The sequence below is a fragment of the Neolamprologus brichardi genome, chromosome 15 (assembly GCF_056152115.1).
Source record: "Neolamprologus brichardi isolate AB-2024 chromosome 15, ASM5615211v1, whole genome shotgun sequence".
Lineage (NCBI taxonomy): Eukaryota > Metazoa > Chordata > Actinopteri > Cichliformes > Cichlidae > Neolamprologus > Neolamprologus brichardi.
The window spans coordinates 28,141,793-28,168,808 of record NC_142118.1 but is presented as its reverse complement, the minus strand read 5'-3'; the positions used below and the strand labels follow the sequence as shown (position 1 = coordinate 28,168,808).

At 41.2% G+C, this 27,016-nt stretch overlaps 1 protein-coding gene across 3 annotated transcripts in view; it reads left to right on the top strand.

Annotated features, from left to right (window-relative positions):
• enah (ENAH actin regulator) overlaps positions 1 to 27,016 on the top strand; it is a 130,247-nt gene that overhangs the window by 29,799 nt on the left and 73,432 nt on the right. Inside the window, exon 1 of one of the 3 annotated variants that reach the window (XM_035910100.2) lies at positions 6,360 to 6,824. The exons of 1 other annotated variant lie outside the window; for it this stretch is intronic. In XM_035910100.2, coding sequence (XP_035765993.2) covers positions 6,811 to 6,824 — 14 coding nt within the window. In that variant the 5' untranslated portion in view covers positions 6,360 to 6,810. Of the gene's footprint in view, positions 1 to 6,359; positions 6,825 to 16,175; positions 16,991 to 27,016 lie in introns of those variants that run through there. One more of the 3 variants, XM_035910099.2, reaches the window with a different exon arrangement.

The following is a 27,016-nucleotide window of genomic DNA, read 5'->3' as shown; positions in this document are numbered from 1 at the left end:
TAACCCAGCTAAACTGAACAGTAGTTTAGCTTCTTTAGTTCTTGAGTATTGCACAAATTTCAACACAGTGTCCAGTCGATCATGGCAAGTTTTACCCTTATTTGAAATGTGTTGATGCATGCTTAATCATCCAGATGAAGGAAATCAACTTTTTTGGACTTATTCGAAAGGGTGACTGCAAAACGTGTCTGTGATTGTTAGCTACCTCATTTTGTGCTCATTTTGTGAAAGCACAAACACTGAACAAAGCCAAAACACAAGTAGCATTGATTTGAAAAAATGTCGCAATGTCTAGGCAGTTAGTCCTAGCCTTTCTTCGTTTACAATGTATCCATCTGCTACTAGCTGACAATTTGTTGGGGGCCACGATGTACTCACAAAACAGTTCATGTAGTTGTATTTAATGATGTGAAGGCACTTGTGCACAAAAAGTGTGGAAATATGCAATTTTGAGATGTATCATTACTCTTCAGTTTGGATGACTGAACTCATCCTGTCCTCATCCTGTCTGTAAGGCTGAACCCAGGCATGCTCATTTCCGCTAATTGTAGCTGTATCCTTATTCTCTGATCACTACCCAAGCTTAGCTTTCTGTTTAGCACAAAAGACTGCTACATCATTCACAGCAGATGCTGCACCCGATACATATGTCAATCTCTTGCTCTACTCTCCCCTCTTTGTTGATCAAGACCCCGAGATACTTACTGCCTGAAGTAGAGGTCCTTAATCTGGAACTATGTTCTTAAAAGCTAAAAACAAAATGAGTTGCAAAGGGCAGCCACTGTAATCAATGATCTTGTGGCTGGGGGACAGTAAAAATTAATTAGCCAGCTGCTGATGGTTTGGACTGGTGATGATGGTACCATCAAACGCAGTTGGTGTCTATTTTCAACAAAAGCGACAAAGATGCTGTTGTAGTTAAAATGTAGCCACAGCACAGAGGGGTCCCATTACAGAGTTGTAGAGCTCAGGTGAAGTGAAAGAAACATTTTCTTTAGCATTCACAACAACAGTTTACATTATTGTAACCATGATTAAAACCTTTACTAGTAAAAAATCCTGGTCTTTGTCTTCTCACATCCGCCACCATTTGATACAATACAGCTTAGTTTGCTGCAATCCTCGCAGTTGCCATAGGCTGACAGCAGGACTCCTTGGGGTGTACACAGCCAGATGTATTTCAAAGTAAAATGTACAAAGGGCTAGTAAAACTGATTCACTGCCATAAGTGGGCAGTGAGAGAAATGTGTTGGACACTTGATTGCCCCATGCTATCCCTCTGGCTGTATAGGTACCAAATTGCCCTAGCAACAGGCCTGATACCCAATACTAAAGCACCCCCACCACCTAACCCCAGGAGAATGTGGTCAAATGATCTGTCAAAGTCCACAAACATGTAAACTAGTTGGGCAAACCCCATGCACCCTATAGTATTCATAGTGTGCCCCATACCCCTTCCTCTTTTGCGATAGATGGTGATAGTATAATTATTTTTGTTGCGTCCCGAGTTAATAGAATTTTATTAAATTCATACCTAAAGAGCAAGCAGTTTGGGATTAGTTCCTGTTGTCAAGCCAGCAAGTCAAATAAATGCTCTGAAGTTTCAGCATAACGCTACCTCTGACCAATGTAACCATTTGAGCTATATTTAATTGAGGTTTGCTTGTGTTTAAGATGATGACCAAAGCATTGCGTGCTATTGATTGTTAAAAATAGCCAGTATTTATAAAAAATGAGTCAAAGGGATATAAGACTTCATTTATATACATTTGCATTTAGATAAACATAAGTGGAAATGAAAGGTGTCTCTTGTACACGCAGCTTTAAATGGAAACAGCTGTAATTTCTCCTACACGACCTTGAGCTCACACACTCAGACGCTGACCGGTTGCTTAGTTGGCTCTAATCCTCTAGTTCATCGGCCCTTTCCTCTCCAAGGGAATGAAAAGCACATCACCATAGAGACTACATCAATGGCCCATTAGCATGAGAGGTGAAGAGAGGAGAGACTGAATGGAGAGGGGAGCGAGAGAGTTTAGACTGGGAAAAGAGATACTGAAGGAGAAATGGAGCAAAGGAATGAACAAAAGGAGAATGTGTTTAAAAGAGAGGATGGGAAAATGTGGCAGTGGGAAACTTTAAAAGAAATGATACATTGGCTCTGTTCAGTCAAGGAGGTTTATTGCTATGGATAATTCTGCTTTCCTAACTATGTCTGCTCTGTCTTTGCTTTGTTTAACTATGTTTTTTAAATATTCAAAAGTTACTGGCAGTTTGGATCTCTACTCATAAAATGCACTTGTAAGTAAACTTCATTTGGAGTACCTTTGCATCTGATTGCCAAAACACTATTAAAGGTACCTGTTGTTGTGTTGTTTTTTTTGTTTTGTTTTCTTTTTTTTGGGGGGGGGGTGTTGACGTTTTGACTAGACATGAATTAGTCTTACAATATAGCTACATACATTTCATGTGTCACTACTCTAAAGTGATACTTTATCAGAGCAGTTTATATTAGAACTGCCTGGGAAATGTTTTTCAAGGTTTTTACAATGAACAGCCCAGGTATTGTATACAAACCTCAAAGTTTGTTTCGACTGAACAGATTGTAGGGCTGCAAACTGCTACAGTTTTACAGTTGACTTTTTGGCAGATTGCATTTGACATATTGCTAATTAGTTTGAAGCCAAATCTCAGTAAAAGCAGTCACAGTTGGGACTGAGTCTGCAGGGTACAAAAGTGTAATGTTTTTACAGGTAGTCTGTACCTCCTGCTCCCAGAAATAACATTACAGATGACTTACAACATCATACGGACCAAACAATGGACGAGTGGATCCTGAGACTAACTACATTACAATGAAAAGATATGCTATTTCTATTTGGGTTGTGTGAGATGGTCGTGTACCAGTGTTTTGACCAATACGTGAAACTATACATATTTAGAAATAAGTTGTAAAGAGTGTTTATTACACTGCGCGCTGCAGGGAAAAGCCTGTTCTAACGTTTGAGTCTAAGGTTTATTTTGAGCACCTGAAGACTTTTTTTTTTCTTTTCTTTTTCTTTTCTTTTTTTTTTCTTTTTTTGCTTCTCATCCGTAAACTCTCTCTCCATACTCTTTCAAGTGATTCTTGCCTAGGTGGTAGAAGAGGTTTGTCATGTTCGAGTCTGAGGTGGGGACTGGTTTCCTGCATAATTTGCGTAGTACAGTTTTTTGGTCCGTGTCAGACTTTTCACAACCACACCATGTCCATGATACAAAGGTAGGTTTTGACTGGTCCTTCTGTTTGTCATCATTTCAGTTTATTTTGAAAATCTCAACAGGATCTTCAGCTTTATTGTGAAAGGTTTATGTGGAAAATAAACAAGCAGACGGAGGAGCCACACACTGGGTAGTGATATGCGATACCACTGATTTTTCTTTCCGATCCGATACCAAGTAATATTCAGGGTGGTATCGACGATACTGATCCGATACCGATACTTTGTACAAAAACTTATTTTATTTATTGTATCTCAAATTATAGCATCATAATGATCACAGGACATCAGATTACTTGTTCTTATCACTTAATAATGCAGAGTTCATCATATAGAAATAAAAAAACTGAAGTTGTGCGCTATTTGAACATGTTGCCTGCCTGCAGCACTAAAGGACCCTAGCAGCACCTGTCCCTCTCCTCCTCTTCAGTTCACCTCAACATATGCTCGTCATATTCTGTGATATGATTTACTCTGAGGTGTTTGACAAGGTTGGTCCATTTACAGCATCCTGCCATGCGATTGCATTTGTCAATAACCATCGGGAAACCTCCCGTTAACTTTCATCCAGTGAAAAAAGTTAGCGTTCATGCTCCAGCTTCACCGTGTTTATGTTATGCTAACATAGCTGTGTCGCTAGCGATCACGCAGCACATCATTATATACCAGCTGGTCCAACTTCAGTAACCCTAAAAAATTCAGTGCTGTTTAGTTTTCTGTCTTTATTTATGTTGGAAGTGATGGCAGAGCTGTACTTTTAAATTTTTTCAGAGATCTCTGTCGGAACATGCTATATCATGTTTAGGTGGAAACTAGTGAGCTAACTTCCTGGATGGAACTGGATGTTAAACTTAATTGTTACACCTGGTAAAGCAGCAGCGCTGATCATTTTATTAAAGATGAAAGAATTTAGACAGTTTCTAACTCTCACTGATGACGCAGTGTTCGTTTGGCTTTGGTACCTGAAGAAGATGGACTTTTGGACCCAGATTACTCCACGAGGCTCTTGACTACGGTAGCCATAATGCTCCGACAATCCATCAAGCGGTACAACTTCGTAGCTCACAAAGTCGTACTAAAACATTTTTTGACAGATTTTTGAGCGCCTATACCACATAAAATTGGTTTGAGGTTAGTAAGCACAACCAGAATTCATACATAAGGTGCACTCCCAACTTTTGTAAAAATTAAAGGATTTTAAGGAAAATACGGTATCATAAAAACATAATCTTTGTCAACTCTTACTTCTGCTCGTAGTGTCAACAATAATGAATGTTATCTGACAATAACAAAGTGGTAGGAGTTCACAAATGTCAGCAAATGACAAAAAGCGGGGTTTCAGATTGAATCCAAAACAGCCTAAGATAATGATCTGTTGTTGTCTTAAACCAGTATAATGTGACATTATACACAGATTAATATAATGGGTCATGTTAGTTTGCATTTGGGAAGCTAGATGACTAATTTCCACTCATGTGTTTATGGTTGCTGTGTCACATCCAAGTCAAATTATATTGTCATTTTGATATTCCGATATACAACATGTAGCTGGTCTCTAAGTTGTTACACAAAATAGATGCAATGTAGTACACAGTGCAGAATCCAGTTGTCGATGCTAGCTCCAAAATAGTACAAAAATGATCTGCGTGCTAAAACTAGCAATTGAATGCCAACTGCAGCTCACTTGGTATCTGTGAGTGTCATTAATATCAATAGTTTTGCAAAACTCTTTGGAAAAATGGGTTCAATATTGACCTGACGCACCTTTGAGAATTGTCCATAGAACCTTTCCTTTGAGGACTATAGAGTGAAACACTGACTGTATGCTTTGTCAGGCAGTGGGAGGTCAAACACAGGACTTCTATTCCTGCAGTTTCATTGATCTAGTAGCTTTCAGATCATTCCTGTACTTCAGTGCAATCAGGCCCCCTACATAGCAGAGTACAGTAATTCAAGGCTGAGAATGTTCACATACTTTCATGCAAATGGCCTTTGAAGGCCTTTACTTGTTAATTTAGGCAACTCTGAGATTTTCGCATTGAGTTTCAAATGTGCATTGTTGAATCGATGAAAGGTTCCAATTCAATCCTTCAGACTTCCTTCAAACGATGTAGGTTATGTCAAATCCTATTGATCTGCCCCTCTGATCCCTGTACAAGAGCTCTCTTTGTACGTAGAAAAGTTTGAAATATGGGAAAAGTGAAACTTCTGTATACTTTCACATTTGTGCACTTGAAGCAAGTCAGTCTTTAGTGGTCTGATTGTTAGAGGGGGCTTTAGATTAGGCATTAAACCTACTGTGTGATTACTGCTGCAGTGTTTACCATTGAGTTTACCTGGGGGAAAAGACAGTTGACTGTTTTTAATTTAGAAATGCTTTATGAGCGTATTGCCCCGAGTTCAGTATTGTGCCAGTGAAAATTGATTAGAGGGGGGAGGGGAGGGAAAAAATCCCTTTTGTTTCAGCAACCTGAGTATGAACCTGGGCATGCTCCCTCTGTCATGGCTTAATGAAACGCAGGAAGGGGAGAAAACTACTATTAACAGTCGCAGCTGTGCTTTCCCTAATGTGCAATGTCAGTGTGCTGAATCATCCCTGCTGCATTGTTTCACTCTGAGGGGAAGGAAGAACTAGTTTCATGTTGTGTGTTTCTGTGATGCAGCAGAGGCAGGGTGTCAGCAGCACCTCTGTAGACCTGTAGTGTGATATATATATATATTTTTTTTTGGTAGTTTTGTGTAATTATAAAGCCATTAAAACATAAACTGCTCTGTGACTGGAATGTCCTTAGCAGATGGTTTAACTTGTTGAGAGATGTAGAAGGGCACAAATGTCTCTGTTTTGTTTTCACTTTCCAATCAGACTGTTTAAACTGTAAGCAGAGTGGGAAAACTCCAAAGAGACTCAGATATCGGCACATAATTGTGGATTGTGTCCTTCTGTTTGCAGAACGTCTACCTGACTGGATATCCTAAGAATGTAAATAAAGTCTAATCCAATGGATTAATTTCATTTGACAAAAAACATTTTATTTTCTTTTGTCTGGGTTTTTAAAAACCTATATAAGGATTTTAACGCTCGTTTTCAGGTTCCTTCTTTGGTAATAGATGGTAAATCATGTCTTGGAATTGAACCTTGAATTGGGAGACCATTGACAGTCCCCCACATGAGCTAAGCTGATGTGTGCAGGTCACAGTATCTATTTTTGGACTGTAGAAAAAGATTCTTTAACCCCTGACTCATTACACTCCTTACATGCCCCCACCTAGCTGCTCCACTTTTAGCCCAGGCTCCTGTGAGGTGAGTGAGTCCGGGTGGGTGTATGGGCTGAAATGGGGAGGGGGTTGCTTCCAGCAGGCCTTGTGGTTGGGTGGATGCCCATACACTCTCACTTTCTCCCTTGTGGAGTCAAGTCAGTCGTGGAGCCAGGCCAAAGCAGCTGCTCAGTCAGCTAGCCTGTGGAGAAAGTGGACACTAGACCAAACTTTCCCAGCGACCGATTTTCTTGTACAGTTGGTGGAAGTGCCAGATTGAGCGGTTACCAACGCCAGGATGACTCGTGATTCGTAAGTTTCAGCCGGCCATAGCAATGAAGCCGATGTAGGATTTCGGGGTTAACCATATTAACCATTTTCTATGTCTTTACCTACAGTATTATCATCTCCAAAGCAGGGTTGGCAAGTATTTGTAGGTTTGTATTCAGTATAGGCTCAGGGAAGTGTGATTATTGTGGAGCTCAGTCTCTCTGCCCGTCTACCTGTCTGTCTGAACCATTGCCATTTACCATGGACACTCAAAGTTCAGCTGAAACACTCACTGCAGCTGTTATCAGCATTCACAAATTCATTCATTATTTGGAGCCCCCCCCCATCTAAAAAAGCTGCTCTCACCAGTTGAGGAGCTTTCCTTTTTATAGAACTGCAGTGGCTGTTAAACTCAGAGTCCAATCAGAGGGAGTTTGGAGCTCGGTTACAGGATAGGATTCATCTCTTCCTGTGGTGACAGGGTACTTTTCTCCTTTGCTGCTTCTAGAGCTGCCGTTGTATTTCCTAAAGGACTCTAAAAACCTCTTTGCAGGCTTGTCCTTCTTGGGTTGTTGTTAAAAATGTATGGATGTGATGGTGACTCAGGGGGTATTTTATCTCTGTGGTGATAGTTCACCTCCTGTTGGCAAATATCTGCTGTCTCATTAGTGTGAGGACTGCTGATTTGTGCCCTGTGAATCTGCTCGCCACATCATTTTATACCCTTTGTTCCACTGAGCACGTCTCCTGTCATTTTCATTTGGATGCTTGGCAGCATCAAAGTGATTTCCAAAATGTGTTTCACTGTAATAAGTGGAGGTAATGTAGCTAAATGAGTGATTTTAAACTGGTATTTTGTTCAATGTCCCCACATTCATAACCCTGCAAATTTGACTTGGCATCCATCTGCAGATCACCTGCTGCCCCATTTTTTTTTTTTTCTTTTCAGAATGGTTCACCCAGCAACAATGACATCATTGTCCAGGCTGGACATCAGAAGCATTGCAGGTCAAATGACAGCAACACAGAGTTATGCTCCCACACAGCACCGTGCTGTCCTGTTATGTCTGTACTTCAAACATCAGACATTAAATCACCACTGAAGGCAACAAAAGCAAACTGCTTTATCTTGGAATTTTCACAGACCATTAACAGTTTTGCTGTTAAACTCCAGATATTCATGTTGAATATATTTGCTACTTGATTATAGCCAAAAAATCATAGTCATTATAATTTTGTTCAGTAGTGTAACCTTGATTATTCAGTAACTTGACAAATGGCATTTATTTATCTTAAAAATGTCTTTTGATATTTACTTTTTCCTTTGATGTTGATACCTTTTAACTCTTATGCCTAAAATCCAACATGTGTGCCTGGTGCATTCTTACTTATGCGTCTAAGTTTGCAGTGAGTCTCTTTATCCTTTGCTATTGCTAAACAGCTTGTAATATGCTTGAATGTCATATAGCCATTAGCTGGAGAAGGCTTGGGTCCAATATGTCAGAGTAGATGACAGCAGAATTCAAACAGAGGACTTTTACATGTTACAAAACTGCTGAATGCTGAATCTCTCGAGTAAAACATTCAGTCGAGTAGTGTTTTCTTTGTGAGGCACTTTGATCCTTTTTTTCTAAAACTGGGGTTTGTGCCACAGGTTGGTGCAGAAGGTCAAGGTGCAGATGAGAATACCAAAATAATGAAAAAGAAAGTCCCCACCCAGCATCCGCCTTCTGCTGAACACTGTCGGTTTCAGGTTTTTCTCCTCGGTCCACTCTCATGTAAAATGATCCATGTGCCTTTCAGTGTACCTGAAAACATCCTGGGAGAGGTATGCAAGGACAAAGGCTGGTTTTTCTTCAGCTGTATTCCTCTCAGTTTTGCCGTCTGTGCAGTAATGCGAAGCTATCTGTGTACTGCAGGCAGTGTTCTCACACCCTGTGTGCTGTGACTGTCAGTGACTATACTCGTATATTGTCTGGGATTAAATGGACCACTGATATCACTAGTTTGTCTTGTGGACAGACCTCCTTAGCAGTCTTAGCGTACCTGCCTGCCACTTGATCTGCAGCTTATTAGCCATTCATATCCCCTGAGAGACATGCATGTCTGTGTTTCAGCAGCAGGGTGTGTTGGGTTTTTTTTTGTTTTTGTTTTTGTTTTAGGTCCTTTTCCCAAATTACACGGAACTGCTTGATTGGGAGGCACTTGCTTTGGCTCAGCACAAGAGGTTTCCACCATGATCCAGCTTGTTGTTGTCTGTCATCCTCCCTGATGTTCCTGGGAAACTGTTTGGTACCACAATAATTCATCTTCCTCTTTACTAATCACTAGTCTTTACAAAGCTGACTCAGTCACTCATGACAATATTGTTTGTAACTTTGTCTGTCATAATACAGAAACAAAGACTGTTGGCCAAGCAGACACTAGCAACCATGTAATTTTTAATTTTCTTTGACAGTGTGTACTCAGAGTTACCGTGACACTTTGATTGTCCCACACACCAAGTCAACTGAACTTAGTAGTTCATGTTAGAGATTTTCTTGGAAAAACAAAACCAACAGTAGTAAAATATTTGATCAACTTCATGTAATTGTCAAAGTTTAAAGTTTGTTGCTTTCAGCTAAAGTTCTTAACTTCAGTGGTTTGTTTCCAAGCCGTACCAAATGCTCCTTTTATTTAAACTTTTTCATGAAGTATAACGGGGATGTCTGTCCCTCAAGCCATTCCTGCCTCTCTCACTTTGTTTCCAAAGCATTCAGCCTTAGCTGTCACTATGATACACTCATTTCAAATCTATTTTCTAATTTTCCATCCTGCTCTCTCTTAAAGAAAATCTTCCACTCTGTCACCTTCAGCTTCTCTTGTCTTTTTGTTAGTGCCATCTTTTCCACATAATACGAGGTCTCACTACCATAAACTAACTCTACTTCTGTTTTGTCGCTGTTGCACCGGTCTCCCTCTCATTAACATATATGTATTCTGTCATGCTTCCACTGACTTTCATTCCTCTTCTCTCCAGAGCATACCTCCACCTCTCCAGGCTCTCTTCCACCTGCTCCCTACTCTGTCTACAGATCAGTGTTGTCGTGAACATAATATTCCATGTAGACTCCTGTCTGACTTTATCTATTTTGCTGTCCGTCACCATTGTAAGAAGAAGCTGTTGATTCCTGATGTAATTTCACCCCACCTTGAAACCATCTGTCACTCCTGCTGTAGACATCGTCTTCTGTCATCATACATGCCCTCCACCACCTGCACATAGTTTTCTGCCATTTCTGACTCATCCACAGTTCCTCTCTTTACTCCCTTTCATTGTGTAGTGAATCACTTTTATCCATCTGTAATTACTACAGCTCTGCTGATACAACACACTATAGAGAAGGCTATGCATCTTCCCACTCTCCAAGACTGTGTTAAACAATCTATTGCCCTCTCTCATACACACCTCTGTACCTCCACAGGTATGTTGTCTGTACCACCTGCTTCCACTCATCATCCTCATTGCCACTTCTTCTTTTCTTTTCTTTTTTTTTTTTTTTTTTTTTTTTACCGACTTTCCTTTTCTTATGTGCTTCTCAGCACACTGTCTTTGATTCCATTAAGTTAAAGCAAGTGTTCATGACTTCATAAGAAACTTCCTGATGTGAACTGGGAGACTGGGGCTGTAGAATGATCCATAAAATATTGTTGTGTTATGGTTAATTTGAAGCTTTACTGTCCAAAAATTTCAGAGTCTCAAATGTCCTGCCTTGATCCCTGGGTAATCCCAAAACCGACTTCTTCTAGGAGCTTTAGTCACCAATTGAACTATTTTGAACTTGGCAGTCTGCTATGAACGAAATCTCTCCAATACTCCTATAATACTCCTACTAGGAGTGCAACGATACACAAAATTCACGGTTCGGTTCGGTTCGATACTTTGGTGTCACGGTTCGATATTTTTTCGATACAAAAAAAATGTTCATGCCTTTTTAATTTGTCATTTATTAAAATTATAAATATATATTTTAACTCAAAAGTACAGTTTTTTAATTTAATGTTGCTGAAACAACAAAGTAATAAAAAAATAAATCTATCTGATCGACAAATCACTCATCTTTGGAAAAGAGAGTTTATTACAGAGAAATGGCTCTTTCCAAAATAAAAGCTATACTATACGCTTCTTCTGGGCTATACTCTCAGCAGCATATTAAACATATCAGGTCCCCATAAGGAGAATCATGTGCTAACGGCTGTCTAATGACTCGGGTAAAGTTTGTAGCATGTGTGCTTGTTGTTTTTGTCTGCCTCCACTTGTCTTTGCACTAGGATGATGTCGGAGTAAATGTGCAGTCATATTCGTTGTGTTCCCACTAGTGCTGTCAGCGTTAATCTGAAATGACGTTAATGCCACAACACGGCAAATCTCCATTAACGAGCTACCGCGGATCGCCCCGTGCGTGGGGCTGGACGGCGTCAACACGTTAACGAGCTAACTGCGCTAATGCACTAGTTCCCACCAATGTAATTGAGCATTGCGTGGCACATCCAACATACTGTTTTATTTTTGTCCATGACACGCTTACCTTCAGGGTCATACGTCACATGAAAACCAAAATACTTCCAAATGCCAGATCTGAATGAGGGTGGGGGAGGTTCAATTTGCCATGTTGCAAGGAGAGCTTAACTTCTGTCTCGCTAGCTTGCCCTGCGCTCAGTGAATCTGCGTTCAACTACTCCGCCTAGGCTGCACTGTTGAGCGCAGATCCACTGAGCGCTCAGCACAGACAGCACCGTCAGAAGGAAAGTTGATAAAATAAATTAAAAATTTTGTATTGTTCGATACATATGCATACCGAACCGAAAGCACTGTATCGAACGGTTCAATATCGATAGGAGTATTGTTGCACCCCTAACTCCTACATATGACAGTTTCAGAAAATTCAATTCAATTCAATTTTATTTATACAGCACCAAATCCCAACATCCTGTGGAAGAGAGCCAGAGATTAATAACAAGTATGTTTCAGTGCAGAGAGGTCTATTAACACATAGTGAGCAAAGACGAAACACTTAGTGCATCATGGGAATCCCCCATCAGCCTATACCTATTGCAGTATAACTAAGGCTCCCTTTCTTCCTCACTCTCATCTCCTCTTAGTCAGCTATAGTTTTTTCCCCTCTCTTGGCTGCTGAGGCAAAAAGTACTGCTGACCAGCCTGATGATGTCATCCTCGTCCCTCAGTAACACACGGACACACACCCACATTAGGAAGAGGAGGCTGTTTGTTGAGTGTAATTAGAGAGGAGGGCTGTTTCAGCACCAACAGGAGAACTGCTACGATTGATACTTTACTTTTGATCATGTAATCTCCAGATTGGATTCATTTAAATTAGAAGTAGTAAGTAAATACTCATATTTGATGAAAACCCTGCTTTATTTGTCCATATTGAAGAATCGGGCTTAACTCCTGTTACTTTCAACAAATACATTTTCTGGAATGATTGTTGGATCATGTCACAACCTCTAAATATTAATTTCTAACATCAAAGGGACGTGGACTTCTCTCCAGAGTATAGCTAATGATTAGAAATAAGTAAAAATACCATCTAATTCTGTGATTTGATTTTATACTTTTTTTTGTTCTATTTCTTTGTAAAAGCAAAGGTGAATCATGCAGCTTTGGGGGATTAATACTGGACATTTGCAAACAATAGAGGTCTTAATTCTTAATTTCATTTTCTACTGCCATTTATCCACCCCTGACTCTTCGTTACTCTGCTCTGAGGAAACACTAGCACTAGCACAAGCACAACACTAGCTGCTCTGTTAAAATGTGTCACTGTGACCTGTGCCTCGACTCACAGGTGTCTCTACAATGTGTAAAGCTGGTGTGACTGAAACTTGACTTGTACTCTGTTGTGGACACAGACAGCTTAGTCATTCTGGTTATACTACTTGTGCATGAATTACGTTGCCTTGAACACATGTATAGTTGATGCATTGTAATGTAAGCTCTCCAGGAACAAACCCGCACAGTCATAAAAAACACCCTGCTTATGAAAAATGCTTATGACGGAAAATTTAAAAAGCAAAATGAGACTGGGCAAAAGCAGTTCAACAATCTTGTCGTAGTTAATGTTGAATAGTTTATCCACTAGAGGGCATTCGGTGGTATTTCAAACATCGCTACAACAACCAGCTGATCCGAGCAGTAAATGAGTAATCCACGACTTGTTGTATCAGTAACACAAGTTTATTTTTAAACATTGAAAATCTCATATTATCCCGGACCAACTACAGCTAACAAATGTTGGGCAAATCTCTTTGTGTTGTGTGCCTGGTACATCAGCTGGTATAACTGGTATTTTGATATCTCCAAATACTGGTATCTCTGTCAGCCTTAGAAATTCTGCATCAGCTGGGCTCTGTTGATGACTGCTAAATATTTGTCTTCATTACTCACTCTTCTTGTATTAAATGTAAGACTTTGTGAAACTGACACTGTGGAAGCCGTTGTGGTGTAGCTATAGTTTGGGAGTTTTGTGGTATACAATCTGTTAGCATTGTACTGTATACACTGAAAAGAACAATGTGTGCACGTCGCTGTTTTATTTAGCTTTTGAAATAACTGTGTGGGACGTAGCTTGCGGTTTATGAGCTGTGTGTATGTTTGTCTGTGGCATTTGAGCCACCTGTACTCGGCACCCTCCTGCAGTGACACAACCTGAAATGGCATCAGGCCTCGGGGGAGACGAGACGTGCTGCTCACTTCATCTCTTTCTTCTCCTTCTCTCTTTCTATTAGTAGAGCTATTTGCAGCATTTCTTTCTTTTTCAGAGCTTACACTGCTCCTCTTTTCACCTTTTCCCATTTCCCTGGATCCCAGTATTACTAAAGGTTCTATACAAATAAAGTCTTAAAAGGCACATTATGCTTTTCCGTATTTTCTGTCCATTGTTGGCATGGTGGATGCTCATATTAAGATGGCCAAAGTTTCAGCATGTGTACAGGTTATCCATATGAGCCAAAAGCTCGGGCTTCAGAGTTGTTGTTTTTTAAAATTTATTTATGTCTTCTCTATTTCTGGCTGTGATATTATAGAGAGGGATATCCCTACTATGGTCATCTCAGGCGTGCAGGCACAGCTTTGAGAACAGCAGTCCAACCCACCTGCTGTTTAGTCTTTCAATTTGTGAAACAGTGAATCAGAATCGGGTAATGTAAAGGCAGAGGTACTGCGCCAAGACGCAGTTTAAGATAAATACACTGGAAAAAGCTGAACTGCCAGTCATTCAAAGCTAATTAACTGGAGTCCAAATATAAAATTGCGGCAATGGAAATGAACAGAACAGGTACCCTAAACAAGGTTTCCACACTTGCTGCACATCTATAAGCCTCTTGGCAACCCACCTACACCCCTCCTCCTCCTTTATGCTGATGTGACTGTTGTTTAAAGGCGTATCTGTTGTTGTTGCTGTTCAGTGCTGTTTTCTGTTCTTTGGAAGTTTTTGTAAACACACAGTTTGGAGTGTTTCTGAACAAAATAACCTGGCCTCTTTTGTAATTCTGAGGGTGTTGTTAATTGCCAAATTACAACCCTGGATGTTTGGCTGATCACTACAGCCAGTAGTGACTTTGAAAAAGTCATTTGTAACGGGTGTTCAGATAGAAATAACTGATAGCTTATTACAGGTGCCTCACACTGCCCTCTTCCTCCTCCTCACCCCTCCCAAATGGATTGTAATAGCTTGTGATGTGTGAGCGTTGTTTCGGCAGCTTTTGACTCAGTGCTTAAGTGGAGTGTGACAAACTGCTCTCTGCATAGACCTTTCATTCATCAAGCCCCGTTTTCCAGGGCACATGCTACCTCTCCCTTTAATAGTTCTGTCTTACACTGGCAGCTGTACTTTATGGACGAACCAGAAATTTTTAAGTAATTATATACATCTTCATATTTATTTATTTTTAATCTAAAGCTGTATATCGGACTTTATAAATGAGACAATGACAGCGTATGTTGGTATGCCTGTGTTGTGTTGAAGTGCTCAGTTTTTCAGTGTTGCCTCAGTGTCTGATTTCATGTGCTGAACCAAAGCGCATATATGCATCTCCTCCAGCCCTTGTTGTTCCGACCTCCAAGAGTACAGTCTGCCCTTGGAACCCTGTGTATTTTGTGTTTGTGTGTCTGTCTCAGTGTATTTTTTTATACATTCTGTGTCCTGCCCTGAAAGCACATGTCAGCCCTTCTGCGCTGATAGAAATTCGCTGCTTTATTGAGGCTGATTTAGTGCCTGTCAAGCCAGCTGTCCAATGGGAAATAACTTTTAAAAAGTCCTTTATTTTCAGCTCTTGTAGTATTTACATCCACTTTTGAATTAGGTTGTAGCTTTCAGGGTGAAGCACGACTCTAATTTTAACCCTGAAAAAAAGGAAAACGTGTTCAAGCTGCACAGGAAGCCACATCTTCAGGACTGGAAAAGGCATTGTCAATCATGTATAGTAGAAATACATTGATACATTTGTTTAAAATGGGAAAAAAGGCAGTGGTTGTTTTTCTTGTTTATATTCATTTAAAGGGAAAATAAATAATTTTTCCAATAAAGATATGTGTGATGAAAGGCACATATCTATCTTTAAATGAGCATGAAATCGGCCCTGCAAATTTATGAAACTCAATTCTAGACATAAATGCCCCAAATTGATTGGACACTGAAGGTGGTGAAAGGTTCAGTTTCCAGCTGTAAACTACTTGATAAGTTAATTTGGTTGGCATGTTTGTCCGATGGTTAGCACTGTCACTTCACTGCAAAATGATTCCTAGTTCAAAGCTCGGGCTTTTCTGGCAGGAGGTTGCGTGCTGTGAATCTCCTCTTCTACTCCTTTTAATACTCGTAACAAAACAGGGGAAAAAAAGACTCCCAAATTCCCAATTTAACATAAAAGTTGGCATAGCAACCAATTCAACCGGGTACAGGCTGCAGAACAGCGAATCGCAGCACAGCAGGAAAGCCCAAATGTTGGCTGAAAATCCCCCCCCCCCCCCCCCCAGTATATACAGATTCTACTTCACATGAGCCTTTATAGAAGGCTGTCACATGTTCCATCCAATATTAGGTTTGATTAGGAGCGCCAATGCGGGCCATTTTGACTTGTTAGGTAGATTGATAACGTATGTATGTTGATGTTACATTCTTCGGCACAATGCCAGCTGATGATAGCTGAAAGTGAAAGAAAGGATTTTTAGCTGTGCCGAAGCAGGCCAGGACACTGAATAAAGAAATGAGGAATTTTTCGTGGTCGCTGCGAATGTCTGCCTCCTATGACAACAGAGATGGAAATATTCGACTAATCCTTATTCCACTTCCACCATACATTGATACATCTGGCTGCTCACTCTCTTTAGTCTATTTATTTAGGAGAGAGTGAGAGAGCAGCTGGGTGGGTGGGTATATGGTGAGAGAGAGGGAGTGTGTGTGGATGGTCACAGCGATAAAGTAGAGAGGGAGGGGAGGGGTAGAAGAAAGAAGGGGTGATCAAGTGAGAGACACAAGGTATGAGATAGATGTAGCAGAAGCGGCGAGGGGAAGGAGAGCGACAGATGTAAAGGATACCTCCCTTCATGCCCCAGTCCCCGCTTGCAACCTCCTGAGCTGAGCCGCTGTGAACCGCTGGATCCCGCTGTGTGGATTTCTCCACAGCAGCCTCTTCCACAGGAGCGCAGGAGTGGGCTGTGCAGGAGCAGGAGCCTGTTGCCTGGATACCCCTGCTGTCGCCACAGCGGCGAAAAGCCAAGACCGAAGCATGCGCGTATTTGCTGGCTGGTGCCGCTGCCATGGGAAAAACACAGCTGGCTGACTGTTTAGATGGTTCCCTCGCTTGCCGACTTGCTGGCTGACTTGCTGTCGTCGCATGAACGCATAAGGAAAGAATCACCCTGAGAAGGGGGCTTTAAAGAGAAGGGGAAGGGGGTGGCTGGCACCCTGCTTTGCATGATGAAGAGAGCTGTTTGGTAGCAGGGATATTACTTTGGCAAAATTGAAGCAACTGCAACAAGAGCTGGAAAGGGCTGGTAGGGGAGAAGTCACGCGTGGGGCTGGCTGAGTTACTTAAGCAGGAAGGCTGTGGGCAGCTATGCAGATACAGTCTTCTGGTCCACAGTCCAAAGCCTCCAGCTTCAACCTCAGTCAGAGATGTGTACTAGCCTCCAAAATGGAAATCCACCGGTACGTATCTGTTGTCACAGACTTAGTCCTGCTGCTTTTGTGCTCTTTCTATAGGAACCTTAAACGGAAACTGCTGCTCACTTTTGATCGATGGGAAGAGAAGGCCTCATGCTTCATCAGTGACAATTGTTGTTGATTTGGAGTGCTCTTATCAAGTTATCTAGTCAATTTCAGAATTAGGATCATGAACCAAAATCTAACATACTGAACACTTCAGCATGATTACAAATGATCAAATGAAACTTTTAAACCAGATTTATGTCTGTTGGAAAACTAGCTGTAGGTAAAGGGGGGCAGTAGTGCTCATTTCCAACTCTATATTTCTGACTCTACTCTCTTTGCATGATTCACAGTACACCGAATCATTTTTAACTTACAATGGCCCTTGCAGCCTCTCACTTCATCCATAAGCCACCATCTGTTTAAGCTAGCCGTCTGTTATTGTGTGCCCTTTGCTTCCACAAACAGAAACTGAAACTGTTCAGGAATTGATCCTTTGTGCAGACTTCTTTAAAGTTTTAAGAAATGGTTGGTACAGACTGAAGGCATGACAAGGACTTTAATTTATATGTCATGTAGAGCATAAAGCTACGGTTCTGGTTTTCTGTAACTATCAAGAGAAGATAATTGATTAGTATTAGCTTCATTGTGGATGTATTGTACTAATGGATGCTAGTGTTGCACGTGCTTGTCCCCCTAAATAATTGTGATCATTTGTTTTTGCTGCATTCATAATAAATGTGATGCATAGAGTTTTAAACCCTGAATCAGTGAATAATGGCGACCTGTGTAAAGTCTGATGCCCTTCTTTTTTTCTTTTTTTTTTTTTAAAAAAAAAAACAAAACAAAAAAACAGCTGTTTAAATCCACATGCAGAAGGTCTGGTTTTGTTTTTTTGGGCAGTTTGTTTTCGAATCTCAGTTTGTCGGAGTGTGTTCGAGTCAACTCTGAGTTGACTGAAGGATTTTCTGTTCTCATGCCTGTGTGCCTTCCTCCCCAAGGGCTTGGTTGGATCCAAGTAGCTACATTGGTGATTTAGCAGTTGCAACGTGATGTTAAACATGAAGACTCTGCTTATTTATTGATGATGGTTTGCTAAAATGTCAGACAACATTTGAGTTTGGCTCAGTAGCACAAATGTTATGTTCGCTTGGATTTTTTTTTTTTTGTTTTCATGGAATGAAATGAAGATTGATTTATTTTAAAGTTGGGGAAAGAAAATGAATGAATTAAACGGAATGTATCCCAATCACCTAATTGACCAAGGGATCCAGATATGGACCATATAACTCAACAAACAGGGCTGGGATACTAACCTATAGTTGACCTTTTGACTTTACAAGCCTTCAAATCAGAACAAAGGTCATTTTGACCAGCCATAGTGAGCTTGTGAGTAGGTGATTGGGAGGAGAGCTGATTGAAACCTGGCTCTGTATGTTAATGTTAAAACTAAGCCTGTTTAGAGAGCTTGGCATGTGAATGGAGAAGATGCTCATGAGGACCATGAAATAACACAGAAACTTAAAGAAATTCAGCATCTGCAGTAATCATGCTATGTTATTAAGAAATTAATAGTGATCTTTTAGTCAGGATAATTTTGCAAAAAATAAGATTATTACATTTGAAATATTTTACACTCTGAACTATGACTCTGTTCTGGGACTTCCAAGTACATGCAGAATATGCATGAACAGCAGGAGCCTGTGTGGAGGTGACCTGCAGAGTTGCTTTGTAATTTTGGAACCTGCTGAGATTTGCCAATAGGTTTTCTGGAAAAGGATCATATGAGACACCAAGTTTTAATTGGCAGTGAGATCGGATAATCTGCTGGGATTGAGTTTGATCCTAACTCTGAATTAGACAGATTATACTTGGTTTTGTTTGCTTTGTCACTTCAAAGGAGTCGGACTTTCTTGTATGTTTTCAAGTTGTCTTGAGCATTAGATCTTCAGACTTTCTGACAGCCTTTCAAAGTTTCCATGGCATAGTGCATAACTGCCTTATGTCCAGCTTCACCTAAACAAAGGGTGCTCTGTGGCTTTTAAACCAGTCCTGTGGGAGTATTTGGCAAAGAAACAGAAGTTTGGAGGTATTTTATGAACTTTGTGGACATTAAACCAGAATTATAATGTGACTGTTGCTGAACCAGACCTTTGCAGTTTTGCACCTGAAGGCTGCAGTTGTTTATTTCAGTAGTTTAAGAGGAGTGAAAGCTGAGTTCAGTGCAGACCTGCTCTGCCATCAATGTGTCCCCTGTCCGTGTGTGAATAGAACTGTGATTGGACCCTTGTAAAATGTGCCAGGCACCCAGTTAGGCCGCAGTCTGAACCCTGGAAACTACCTGTAAAAACCACTAGATATAAGTGATATACAGCGACTTGAACAAACACCTTGGAGAACTCAATATCTGGATTGGGTTATGTTCAATAGTGCATGCTTGAAACAGCCTGTTTTCTGCCCAGTGTAAAATTTCTATCTGTCTCTTTGCTGTGTCCTTACTAAGAGGTCAGCCAAATGTGTCTGAGCGTTGTTCTTTGACTGTAATGTAGCCCATTTGAAAAAGTGTGCGGTTTAATTTAAGGAAAGGTCAAAATGGGCTTGTTGAGGGGATGACACTGAAAAGGATGAGCCACTAATAAAAGATGTGCGTGTTTGTGTGGTGGGATGAGGATTGGTGCCACCTGTGGCTGAAACCTCTGAGGATCACGCTCTTCAGTCAGCTAATGGTTTCTGTGAGTGACTTACACAAAGCCTAATTGAATCCAAAAGGATTCACTGGACCTGACCCTAGAACTCATTAAATAAGACTGGAACTTGAATAGTCCAGTCAGGAGTTCAGGTAATTAGCAGACGATAATGTTTTACATCTTTAGGTGACTTGGAAATAATCAAGGGAGTGACGACACTAGTTCTATTGTAACATAGCTTTAAAATGGAATAAAATAAGTGTGAATGTTTTATTTTAACAGTCATTAACTGTAAAATCATTTTCTGTGATTAGCTGTGTAATGACCATGAGATAAAATGCGTAGGCCTGGTTCTGGCAGCCAGTGCGGTGTGGAACATCTGATAGGTCTTGTGACTTTAAACTGTGTTGGCTAGAAATAAATTTGGATGTTGGAGTTGGATTACTGACATGTTTTGTTATTTAGCCTAGTTGGACATCTTAAACTACTTAAAACAAAGTGTAGCTGCATCAACCTTTTCGAGTCTTCTTTGAGCGTGTTTAGGTGAATTGTTACGAGTTGAAACTGCTGGAAAAGTTTGTACAAGATACTGAACCCTGCATCAAAGTGTGAGTGTGTCTGCAAATGTTAAAAAGTACTTAGTCATCTAATCAAACAGTGCTTTTATCTATGCCTGAGACATACTCAAAATAGAAAAGTAGTAGCAGAAAGCACTTTATATGTTGCAGTCCATTTACCATTATACCAAGAAAGCTAAAAATGGAGTTATAAGAACTACAATAGTACCCAGATGCTGCAGTTTACTCCCAGAAAGGGGCTGGCACTTGTAACGGCTACTAGAACTATGGAAATATTCTCGTGGCCCAAAACCACCTTGCATTAACCATGGGATTTTAAAGCTCTGGCTCATTTGTAGATATTTAAAAATAAGGGTTATGTTGCCTTCCTGGGGTATTTTTCAGTCTTGCTGTTCCTTGAGGAGCTTTTCTCCAGTTTCTCATTGCTAATTTAGAGTAGTAAGCCTGTCATTTTAGTCAGTTTTTCAGCAGTGGGTTTATAAACCCTTTCCAGGATTTACAAGATCTATAAATGACGAGTGTAACTCTTTATTGATTCCTGCTTAAATTACTGGCCAGACGCTGACCTTCGCTTGCTCAATTTCTGAATGTTGCTGTGGCTGTTTATATCTGGCTACAGGGTGTTGTGGAAGTTTCCCACTTAAATAAAGCCTGCAGACGAGCGGTGAGCGGTAGCTAACATTCTTTAATCCAAGCACACAAAGACAACATACAACCAAACTTGATGAAGTCCCTGCATGACCGCGGGACAGACGGTCAGAGTCTCTCTGAGCCTAGCATGGCTCTCAGTTAAATACCTTCTCCAGGAACAAAGGCAGTACACAGCTGTTTCACACCTTAAGGTTCACACTCCCTTGCTACTTCCCAGAGTCCTCAAAGAGACAAAAGACTGGTCCTCTGGAGTTCCTGTTTCCCCCAACATCCTTGCTACACCCCCTACCATTTGTCTTACAGTATGAGTGTCAGACATGTTAATACAATAAAATAATGTCATTAATACCTAGGTAAAAGAAATTCCTCTACAATCCCACCCTTTGATTCTTAAATCAAGAATCACATTAAAACCAGAATTTCTTTCCTGATATTCTGTATATCACATCAACATTATTGTACACTTAAAGGAGTTTCACACTGTGTATCCTCACTTCACTGTTCTCCCACCACCCTTTGTTCATCTTTAATCTTCCCCACAATCTAAGCTCCCACATGCAAATGGAAACAACAATGATACAGAGGAAAGGTCTTCTCCAGAGTGTCAAAGTACTTTGCATGGCAAAGTGAAACAGCATTAGGTGGTCAGTCTCAGTCACAGTCATGGCTCCTGGCGTCTGTGCCATTTACAGAGTCATAATTCCAATGCTGATCTTCCTTGCGCTGTCACTTTTGGAGCTTGGCACGCTCTCTTCATTCCTCGATTTCTGTTCCAACGCGGCTGTAGATTTAAGGCAGAGCACGTCGTACACCTTAGTTGTCTTCCTCAGCGTCAACGACAAAACTCTTTCATTTTATTTTAAGATTTTGCTGTTCAAAATCTCCTCGTGATAATCCTTTGGAAGCCCAGTGGTGCAGCCCACTGTCGTTTGTCAGTTGTCCTGCAGATGGTCCCTGCTTCTCACTGGTCCGCTTGAAGTGTTCTCTCCTAGTCATAGTTTGCATCTGCGCCTCAGTCAATCCTTCCATATCCCTCATGTCACGGTTCCTGCAATTTAAAAATGAAAACTTACCCGGAAAACCCTCTTTTGCCCTATGTCAGCTTATCACCATTAGACATACACAATAAAGTTGTGCATTGTCTCTTAAAAATTCTCAGGGCTTCTCCCCTGAAGTAGCTTCACTTCAGGCCCTGTTGTAAGAAAAAACATTAGCCAGTGGTGTGTCCTGCTGTAAATCATGTGATTAGATCATATGATTAGCCCTCTGCTGTGGAAAAAGTGATGTAGATGTTAGCGCAGCGCGTCTGTATGCACACTTTCTCACAGTGACCTCCGCACTGTAAACAATACAAGGTCATGAATAACACACCGCTGGTAAATTCACAAAGACACAGAAAGTGGCATTTAAAAGGTTAAGTCAGCACGGCTCAAAAGCCCATGCAACCCAGGATGTTGCTGTCACCTTTCTGCTCCTGTAAAAAGAAACATACATACATACACCCTTTTGTCAGGTCAAGGTGGAGGTGCAATCTTGCATACTGGTGTCAACTTAGTCAAAGCTTTTGTCAGTCTAGTCAGTCCCCATTTTTATTTGCTGACAGTAGAACCTCTCGCGACGCAATAAGTTTCTACTGCCAGCAATGACGTCATTTCAAAAAAGGAAAAAAAGAATTTAGACTGGATTACCTCGCTGAATCCTTTTTGACAGGGACTTGTTTTCTGATTGTCCCAAATAAGTGGCTTTCTCCTGAGCCCATTTTAATTTTGGAGAAGCTCACTTGCGATTGTTCAACATGTTGTATAGCGCTTTCGATTCCGATCTTGCAGGCCTGCTTGAAAAAGAGAAAATTGGCAAACAAAAAATCTCAGTGCACTGTTAAAAATCAAAAAAATATGAAGGCCTAGTTTTAGGACTTGTCTAAGCGTACTCTCTTAGAATGATGAAAAAACAAAACCAATTGGCAGGTTCAAAGTGGTACCAAAAGAAAATGCATCAGTAAATCTCCAAAACTTTCATCCACCAGTCACACACCTCACACAACAGCAATATTCTATTAGATAATGAGTTTTTTGTTTTTCCCATGTACCCAGATGTGTGTCACGATAAGACCTCCCTCACACATCAGAAACCAGAAACTCAATAATCTATTAGTCCCCACTCATCTGACCCTCCCGCAGCATTCTGTTCACCGCTGATTCAATCATCCTTCCCCAAAAATAATACTAGTTCACTAGTCTATGTATCATTTCTTAACCTACTAAGTGAACCGGACAAGATGATGGTAACAGAAATGCTTAAAATGCTATTTGGTCTTCATGAGCTTCATTGCATGTGTGTTTGTGTTAGTAGGATTAATGCATTTTTCTGTTTGTGTAATTTTTTGTGTACCTCTCCTCTTTGCGGTGCTCCAGACACTTTTCAATTCTCCACGCAAGGCAGTCGTTTTTTCCTTCCCAGTTTCCTAAACCCAAATTTCATTCCCACACTACAACAGCCTTCCTCCATGTTGTCCCCTTCTCCTTCAACTGTGGTCTCATCTCATCTCTCCCCCTTGCAGCAGTCCAGTGAGAGTCAGTTGTCTTTCAGCTTTGTCCTGTGTTTTCCACGGTCTCATTTTGCCATTTTTGCGCCGAAAGTGGCAAATGTCCAACTCAAGCAGTCTTTTCAAAAGTCCATTCACACAGTGAAGGTGCAGCTCGTTGGAAATGCACATCCATCCATCCAGTCATGATGATGCCATTTTTCTCCTTGCTGTCGCTGTCTTGCACAGCTGCTGCTGCTGGACCTTTTCTTCACTGCTCAGGATGCTGCTGTGAGCTCTTGAGATCCATCTCGTTGTTCTGGAACTGCATTTCTTGTCTTCAGGGAGAGATTCTTGGAGCTTGTGTTCTCAGGGTGACAAACACATGGAAGTTAAGCTGTAAAACAATTCAGCCAAAACTTGGCTTGAGTGTTTCTAATGATGTTAACCTATAATTTTCTTCCGACTGCTGCACGTGGAAAATTGATCCGGGTCTGTTCTTCACCTGCAAGTGACACACTGAGACATTTTGATCATTCTTCTCATTGCTTAAAATCTCCGCTCTCTGGTTCTGAATTCCCCTTTCTTAAAAACCCAGAGAGATTTTAGTTGTTCTACGTTGAAAAACACCAAACCCTCTTCCTATTTTTTTGTTTATTTTATCAACAATTCTGCTAAAAAGAATTTTTTTTTTTTTTTTTTTTTTTTTGTTCCCCATTTCCAACATTTTGAAACCCCATTTCTCACTGTTTTTACACACACATCAACTTTTCCCACACAACCATTCTCTGCAATCTTACACACCACACATTTACTCAATTCTTACCATACAGTCACGTATTGAGTTTTGTCTCTGGCCGCCTGGTGGAACGCCTGCCGCTTTACTGGATCCAGCTTCTCTTTACATTCAGAGCGTCCTCTGCAATGGCCTTCTTCCCTTACCGGCAGAAAAGTGCTAAAATACCGTCATTTCACGCACTGTAGCACGCAGAAATGATTATCAACGGTGGACTCGAACCACGGTTCCCTGTGATGGAGCGGTGTTTTTGCAATTACTCTGGCAGAAGACTGCTTTTCTTTTGCACAACACCGGAACCGAACACAAGCCTGGGGACTCTAACCCCAGGATTTTCCCCGACAGTGTACCCGAACCGCTGTCCCTGTGACGTACTTGGACCGAACACAGGTCTGGGCCGGCTTCTCCCCAACAGCGCACTCGAGCCACTGTCCTTGTGATGGACCGTACCCAACACAAGCCTGGGGCCTCAAACCGCCAGGATTTTCCCTCTGGAGACTCGAACTCCGGAGTCGGCCAGCGTTCTCCCCTTGGCCAGACAAAAAACTCTCCATGACTGTATACAAGTTAGCTACAACTCACCCATCCACAGAGTCTCTGTGGTGGCTAAAACACACGGCTCCGTGACTCCTCCATTTCCTTTGCTTCAACAGCTGGTAGGACAAAGGTACCTTTTTCCTCAGGGGTGATCAGCCCGTCCACGGAACCGTTGTTCAGCGACCACACGGACTATCCCATCCTCGTCGCCATTTTGTTGTGGAAGTTTCCCACTTAAATAAAGCCTGCAGACGAGCGGTGAGCGGTAGCTAACATTCTTTAATCCAAGCACACAAAGACAACATACAACCAAACTTGATGAAGTCCCTGCATGACCGCGGGACAGACGGTCAGCAGAGGCTCACTGAGCCTAGCATGGCTCTCAGTTAAATACCTTCTCCAGGAACAAAGGCAGTACACAGCTGTTTCACACCTTAAGGTTCACACTCCCTTGCTACTTCCCAGAGTCCTCAAAGAGACAAAAGACTGGTCCTCTGGAGTTCCTGTTTCCCCCCAACATCCTTGCTACACCCCCTACCATTTGTCTTACAGTATGAGTGTCAGACATGTTAATACAATAAAATAATGTCATTAATACCTAGGTAAAAGAAATTCCTATATAAGGGCTAGTGCAGTCTAGCTGACACACACACACACACACACACACACACACACACACACACACACACACACACACACACACACACACACACACACACCCCATCATTGTGGGCTGTACTGGGTTATATATAGTCACTAGTAGTGATGGCTCCTTTGTCACACACCAGGTGTTTTTACAGCTATCATGCCACATGGTTGGTCCTCTCCTAATCCATCTCTTTCTTTCCTCATCTAGTAGAGTGGATGACTCACACTTAAGAGCGGATGACTCACACTTAAGAGCAGAGGGTATTTTCTCATTGCTCTATGATACTGTGTGTGTGTGTGTGTGTGTGTGGACCCATGCTTACTTTACAAATATCAAATCTGTGGGTATTGATTATTCTAATTGATTAACAAGGTTTCACAAGTCGATTTCATTTTTTCCTCTGAACGCTGACTGATATGATAAAGGGGGTTTCCATGTTGCCATTAAATTTGATGTATTGATTCAAGTTTGAATCTCATTTATGAAACATGCTGAATGGTTTCAGATCACAAGAAAAATGTCATGACGTCATAATATCAGGTAGCTGACGTTCTCCTGTTTGGTGTTTCCTGTTTAAAAGGTGGGTGTAATACAAAGTACATCTGATGGATCACCTTTATTCTCTGATATAAGCACAGTTGTTTAGGAGAAGTGAGGTGGACTGAATGTGTGTGAACATCGTCAGTTCCTGCTCTTGTTTGTTTGCAGCTTCATGTCAAAAGTCTTTAGTGCAAATATGATGTGGAGCAAATTCATTCTGAAAATTATTTGACTTCTTGTCTAGATTAGGGTGATTTAGGTTTTTGGACATATTCAGATACCCCCGAGAGTCTAGAGTCCACTGGAATCTCTTAATTTTCTCTTCCTCTAAACACTGGTACTGTAACTGCGCATAGTGGTTGAACAGGATCTTTCTCTTGTCTGCGGGCCTCTGTCTTCCCTCCCTGTCTGCTCCTGATCACTTCCATATGAGCTGGGAGCTCCACACTGTAGTCGATGGCTGACTAATAAAATAGAAAAGAGAATGAGAGGGAGAGATGGATGAGGAAAGAGGGTTTAGATGAGGGCAGCAAGAGTGAGTTAGTGGGACAGAAAGTTAGAAAGCGAGTTTAAAAAGAAAACAAAAAAAACAACAACAACACAGAGTGAGCTAAAAGTTAGTCAAGGCTGCTGAGTGAAAAGGAAGGATGCAGATGTGGCTGGGATGCTCCCTAGAGCCCCTCTATACTGAACTCCTTCCTTCTGTCTATAGCCAGCTGCACTTCTGCCTTAACAAACCTTCATGGCTTTCCCAATCCCAGTATACCTCTGTCTTTTATTCTTCTCCTCATGTGCATTTTCACAGCGGGGACTCCCGCTGGATTCCACGCCCAAGCTTGGAAAAGCTTTCCCTAACATTCATTTTGGTTCAGCTTGCAAGTTTTGTTTCAGCTTCACAGGATTTATCATCCTCCCCCACCTTGAAAACGGCTGACTCTGGCTTTTCAGAGCAGAGCCTCAGTTTATTGTCAGCCAAATGGGGCAAACTGTAGAGAGCAAGTCAGTTTAAAGAGAGAGGAGGAGGCAGAATGAAGAAATGCCTCTGTTGTGAGTCATGTTAATGA